The 7500-nt window shown below is 34.5% G+C and overlaps 1 protein-coding gene across 1 annotated transcript in view; it reads right to left on the bottom strand.

The window, feature by feature from the left end:
• ppp2r5b (protein phosphatase 2, regulatory subunit B', beta) overlaps positions 1–7500 on the bottom strand; it is a 39645-nt gene that overhangs the window by 22227 nt on the left and 9918 nt on the right. Inside the window, exons 2-4 of the mRNA XM_052497760.1 lie at positions 6912–7108; positions 5338–5439; positions 4949–5041 (exon numbers count right to left, since the gene is read on the bottom strand). Coding sequence (XP_052353720.1) covers positions 4949–5041; positions 5338–5439; positions 6912–7108 — 392 coding nt within the window. The remainder of the gene's footprint in view (positions 1–4948; positions 5042–5337; positions 5440–6911; positions 7109–7500) is intronic.

Raw genomic sequence — 7500 nt, 5'->3', positions numbered from 1 at the left:
ATTGTAGACATATTGTAGATATATTGTAGACATATTGTAGATATATTGGAGACATATTGTAGATATATTGTAGATATATTGTAGACATATTGTAGACATATTGTAGACATATAGATATATTGTAGACATATTGTAGATATATTGGAGACATATTGTAGATATATTGTAGATATATTGGAGACATATTGTAGATATATAGATATAGTAGATATATAGACATATTGTAGATATATATTGTAGATATAGACATATTGTAGACATATTGTAGACATATTGTAGACATATTGTAGATATATAGTAGATATATTGGAGACATATTGTAGATATATTGGAGACATATTGTAGATATATTGTAGACATATTGTAGATGGAGACATATTGTAGATATAGAGACATATTGTAGACATATTTAGATATATTGGAGACATATTGTAGATATTAGATATATATAGTAGACATATTGTAGATATTGCAGATATAGTAGATATAGTAGACATATTGTAGACATATTGTAGGTATATTGTAGACATATTGTAGATATAGTAGACATATTGTAGATATTGCAGATATAGTAGATATAGTAGACATATTGTAGATATTGCAGATATAGTAGATATAGTAGACATATTGTAGACATATTGTAGATATTGTAGATATAGTAGATATAGTAGATATAGTAGACATATTGTAGATATTGCAGATATAGTAGATATATTGTAGATATATTGTAGACATATTGTAGATATTGTAGATATAGTAGATATAGTAGACATATTGTAGATATATTGGAGACATATTGTAGATATTGTAGATATAGTAGATATAGTAGACATATTGTAGACATATTGTAGACATATTGTAGATATATTGTAGATATATTGTAGATATATTGAGGACATATTGTAGATATATAGATATAGTAGATATAGTAGACATATTGTAGGTATATTGAGACATATTGTAGATATTGTAGATATAGTAGATATAGTAGACATATTGTAGATATTGCAGATATAGTAGATATATTGTAGATATATTGTAGACATATTGTAGATATTGTAGATATAGTATTGTAGATATATTGTAGATATAGACATATTGTAGATATAGTAGATATAGTAGACATATTGTAGACATATTGTAGACATATTGTAGATATAGTAGATATAGTAGATATATTGAAGACATATTGTAGATATATTGGAGACATATTGTAGATATATTGTAGACATATTGTAGATATATTGAGGACATATTGTAGATATATTGGAGACATATTGTAGGTATATTGTAGATTTATTGGAGATATATTGGAGACATATTGTAGATATATTGGAGACATATTGTAGATATATTGGAGACATATTGTAGATATATTGGAGACATATTGTAGATATATTGTAGACATATTGTAGATATATTGGAGACATATTGTAGATATATTGGAGACATATTGTATTGCAGCGTAGCCTAGTGGTTAGAGCGTTGGACTCGTAACCGGAAGGTTAAATTTGTATTTGACATATTGAAAGGCAGTTAACCCACTGTTCCCAGGCCGTCATTGAAAATAAGAATATGTTCTTAACTGACTTGCCTGGTTAGATAAAGGTAAAATTAAAAATAAAAAAATATTGTAGACATATAGTAGACATATAGTAGACATATAGTAGATATATTGTAGATATAGTAGATATATTGTAGATATAGTAGATATATTGTAGATATAGTAGATATATTGTAGATATAGTAGACATATTGTAGATATATTGGAGACATATTGTAGATATATTGTAGATATATTGGAGATATATTGGAGACATATTGTAGATATATTGTAGATATATTGTAGGTATATTGGAGACATATTGTAGACATATTGTAGATATTGTAGATATAGTAGACATATTGGAGACATATTGTAGATATATTGGAGACATATTGTAAATATATTGTAGATATATTGTAGACATATTGTAGACATATTGTAGATATAGTAGATATATTGTAGATATATTGTAGATATATTTTAAACATATTGTAGATATATTATAAACATATTGTAAATATAGTAGATATATTGTAGACATATTGTAGATATATTGTAGACATATTGTAGATATATTGTAGACATATTGTAGTTATATTGGAGACATATTGTAGATATAGTAGATATATTGTAGACATATTGTAGATATATTGTAGACATATTGTAGATATATTGTAGACATATTGTAGATATATTGTAGACATATTGTAGTTATATTGGAGACATATTGTAGATATAGTAGATATATTGTAGACATATTGTAGATATATTGAGGACATATTGTAGATATATTGTAGACATATTGTAGACATATTGTAGACATATTGTAGATATTGTAGATATAGTAGATATATTGGAGATATATTGTAAATATAGTGTAAATATAGTAGATATATAGTAGATATATTGGAGATATATTGTAGACATATTGTAGATATATTGAGGACATATTGTAGATATATTGTAGACATATTGTAGACATATTGTAGACATATTGTAGATATTGTAGATATAGTAGATATATTGGAGATATATTGTAAATATAGTGTAAATATAGTAGATATATAGTAGATATATTGGAGACATATTGTAGACATATTGGAGACATATTGTAGACATATTGTAGATATAGTAGATATATTGGAGATATATTGTAAATATAGTGTAAATATAGTAGATATATAGTAGATATATTGGAGACATATTGTAGATATATTGGAGACATATTGTAGATATATTGAGGACATATTGTAGATATATTGGAGACATATTGGAGATATATTGTAGATATATTGTAGATATATTGTAGACATATTGTAGATATATTGTAGACATATTGTAGATATATTGTAGACATATTGTAGATATATTGTAGATATATAGTAGATATAGTAGATATATTGGAGACATATTGGAGATATATTGTAGATATATTGTAGATATATTGTAGACATATTGTAGATATATTGTAGACATATTGTAGATATATTGTAGACATATTGTAGATATATTGTAGATATATTGTAGATATAGTAGATATATTGGAGACATATTGTAGACATATTGTAGATATAGTAGATATATTGTAGACATATTCTAGATATATTGTAGATATATTGTAGATATATTGTAGACATATTGTAGATATATTGTAGACATATTGTAGATATATTGTAGATATATTGTAGATATAGTAGATATATTGGAGACATATTGTAGATATATTGTAGACATATTGTAGATATATTGGAGACATATTGTAGATATATTGGAGACATATTGTAGATATATTGTAGACATATTGTAGATATTGTAGATATAGTAGATATAGTAGACATATTGTAGACATATTGTAGATATATTGTAGATATATTGTAGACATATTGTAGATATTGTAGATATAGTAGATATAGTAGACATATTGTAGATATAGTAGATATATTGTAGATATATTGTAGATATATTGTAGACATATTGTAGATATATTGTAGACATATTGTAGATATATTGTAGATATATTGTAGACATATTGTAGATATATTGTAGACATATTGTAGATATAGTAGATATATTGTAGACATATTCTAGATATATTGTAGATATATTGTAGATATATTGTAGACATATTGTAGATATATTGTAGACATATTGTAGATATATTGTAGATATATAGATATAGTAGATATATTGGAGACATATTGTAGATATATTGTAGACATATTGTAGATATATTGGAGACATATTGTAGATATATTGGAGACATATTGTAGATATATTGTAGACATATTGTAGATATAGATATAGTAGATATAGTAGACATATTGTAGACATATTGTAGATATATTGTAGACATATTGTAGATATTGTAGATATAGTAGATATAGTAGACATATTGTAGATATAGTAGATATATTGTAGATATATTGTAGATATATTGTAGACATATTGTAGATATATTGTAGACATATTGTAGATATATTGTAGATATATTGTAGATATATTGTAGACATATTGTAGATATATTGTAGACATATTGTAGATATATTGGAGACATATTGTAGATATATTGGAGACATATTGTAGATATATTGTAGACATATTGTAGATATTGTAGATATAGTAGATATAGTAGACATATTGTAGACATATTGTAGATATTGCAGATATAGTAGATATAGTAGATATATTGGAGACATAGTAAATATATTGTAGACATGTTGTAGACATATTTTAGATATATTGGAGATATATTGTAGATATAGTAGACATATTCTAGATATATTGTAGACATATTGTAGACATATTGTAGACATATTGTAGATATTGTAGATATAGTAGATATAGTAGACATATTGTAGATATAGTAGATATATTGTAGATATATTGTAGATATTGTAGATATAGTAGATATAGTAGACATATTGTAGATATAGTAGATATATTGTAGATATATTGTAGATATATTGTAGACATATTGTAGATATATAGTAGACATATTGTAGACATATTGTAGATATATTGTAGATATATTGTAGATATTGTAGATATAGTAGATATAGTAGACATATTGTAGATATATTGGAGACATATTGTAGATATATTTTAGACATATTGTAGATATTGTAGATATAGTAGACATATTGTAGATATATTGTAGATATATTGTAGACATATTGTAGATATATAGTAGACATATTGTAGACATATTGTAGATATATTGTAGATATATTGTAGATATTGTAGATATAGTAGATATAGTAGACATATTGTAGATATAGTAGATATATTGTAGATATATTGTAGATATATTGTAGACATATTGTAGATATATTGTAGACATATTGGAGATATATTGGAGATATATTGTAAGAGACGGACATTATGTAAGAAGCAGTTTTGTACCTGTAGAACAAACTTCTGGTCGACGTAGCGTTTGGCCATGGAGGGCTGAAAGTCTGGGCTCTCCAGGAAACGCAGAAAGAACTCGTACACCAGCTGAGAACACACACACACACACACACACACACACACACACACACACACACACACACACACACACACACACACACACACACACACACACACACACACACACACACACACACACACACACACACACACACACACACACACACACACACACACACACAAGACAGAGGTAGAGATTAAATTGTAATGCAGATACAAACAGGTTAGGTCTCTGACGGCCCGCTTCACTTTTGTTGCTAAAAACAATGAGATTCCTGGCTACTTTGAAAAATGGTGCTGTGTGTGTTTGTGTGCATGTGTACCTGTAGATGTGGCCAGGAGGCCTCTAGAGTGGGTTCATCCTCCTCTGGGTCAAACTCTGGGTTCTCACTGGGAGGTAACGTCCTGAAGATATTCACTGAGATCTGAGGGAGGAGGGGGAGGGAGGAGGGAGGGAGGGAGGGAGGGAGGGAGGGAGGGAGGGAGGGAGGGAGGGAGGGATGGAGGTAGGGAGGTAGGAGGAGGGAGGGAGGGAGGGAGGGAGGGAGGGAGGGAGGGAGGGAGGGAGGGAGGGAGGGGGGGAGGGAGGGAGGGAGGGAGGGGAGGGAGGGGGAGGGAGGGAGGGAGGGAGGGAGGGAGGGAGGGAGGGGAGGGAGGGAGGAGGGAGGGAGGGAGGGAGGATAGCAGAGAAGACGAGACAATGAGGAGGAGGAGGGGGGAGGCAGGAGGAAGGGAAAGTGGGGGAAGAATAAGACAATAGAAAAGATCCTCTGTCAGCTTTCCACTCTTCCTCTCCTCCCTCTATTTCCTCTCTTTCATCCATCTCTCCATCCTTCCTACCTTCACTCTGTCCAAGATACATCCCTCCTCTCATTTGTATCCAACCGTTTCTCTCTACCTCTCTGCTATCCCTCCCTCTCTCATTTCCTCTCTCTCTGCTATCCATCCCTCTCTCATTTCCTCTCTCTACCTCTCTGCTATCCCTCCCTCTCTCATTTCCTCTCTCTACCTCTCTGCTGTCCCTCCCTCTCTCATTTCCTCTCTCTCTGCTATCCATCCCTCTCTCATTTCCTCTCTCTACCTCTCTGCTATCCCTCCCTCTCTCATTTCCTCTCTCTACCTCTCTGCTGTCCCTCCCTCTCTCATTTCCTCTCTCTCTGCTATCCATCCCTCTCTCATTTCCTCTCTCTACCTCTCTGCTATCCCTCCCTCTCTCATTTCCTCTCTCTACCTCTCTGCTATCCCTCCCTCTCTCATTTCCTCTCTCTACCTCTCTGCTATCCCTCCCTCTCTCATTTCCTCTCTCTACCTATCTGCTATCCCTCCCTCTCTCATTTCCTCTCTCTACCTCTCTGCTATCCCTCCCTCTCTCATTTCCTCTCTACCTCTGTCTCATTTCCTCTCTCTACCTCTCTGCTATCCCTCCCTCTCTCATTTCCTCTCTACCTCTCTCTCATTTCCTCTCTACCGCTCTGCTTTCTCTCTCTCCTCCACTCTGGCTCTTTTATAATTTAATGTTAATCCAGCTGTGTCCCAAATGGCACCGTCTTCACAATATAGTGTGCTAATAGACCGGTCTCCCTCCATCTCTCCCACCCTCCTCTCATCCCTCCATCTCTCTCCTCTCACCCTCACTCTCCCCTCTCTCCCTCTCTCCTCCTCTCCTCTATTCTCCTCTTTCTCCCTCTCTCCGTTCACTCCCTCCTTCCCTCCTCATCTCCCCCTCTCCTCTCTCTTCCCATCTCCCCTCCCTCTCTCTCTCCTCCTCTCCTCTCTCACCCCCTCTACCCTCCTCTCCTCTCTCTTCCTATCTCCACCTCCCTCTGTCTCTCCTCCTCTCCTCTCTCTTCTCCCTCCCTCTCTTTCCCCTCCCTCCCTCCCCCCTCTCGTCTCTCACCATCTTAATAGCCTCTGGGTAGAGTGGCTCTATCAGAACTCCTCTGCTGGTTGCAACAGACTCCACCAGCTCGTTGAGCGCAGCTCTTTTGATCTCCTTCCCCTTGAGGTCGGCCACACAGTCCAGGAAGTCAAAGAGGACACAACACTGCTGCAGCTTCTTACAGAACAGGTTATGGAGCTCTGCCACTGGGGCATCTGGAGGAGGGACGGAGAGAGGGATGGAGAGAAGGATGGAGAGAGGGAAGGAGAGGGGGGTGGATTGAGGGATGGAGAGACGGATGGAGAGACGGAAGGAGAGAGGGGTGGAGAGACAGATGGAGAGATGGAAGGAGAGGGGGTGGAGAGACGGAAGGAGGGAGGGATGGAGAGACGGAAGGAGAGACAGAAGGAGAGACGGAAGGAGAGAGAGGGATGGAGAGAGGGATGGAGAGAGAGGGATGGAGAGGTGGAAGGAGAGAGGGATGGAGAGACGGATGGAGAGAGGGATGGAGAGAGGGGTGGAGAGGGGGATGGAGAGAGGGATGGCGAGAGGGATGGAGAGAGGGATGGAGAGAGAGGGATGGAGAGAGAGGGATGGAGAGAGGGAG

This window comes from Oncorhynchus keta, chromosome 35, assembly GCF_023373465.1.
Source record: "Oncorhynchus keta strain PuntledgeMale-10-30-2019 chromosome 35, Oket_V2, whole genome shotgun sequence".
In the NCBI taxonomy this organism is placed as follows: domain Eukaryota; kingdom Metazoa; phylum Chordata; class Actinopteri; order Salmoniformes; family Salmonidae; genus Oncorhynchus; species Oncorhynchus keta.
Note: the sequence above shows the minus strand (reverse complement) of the source record. Positions and strands in the feature narration are given on the sequence as shown.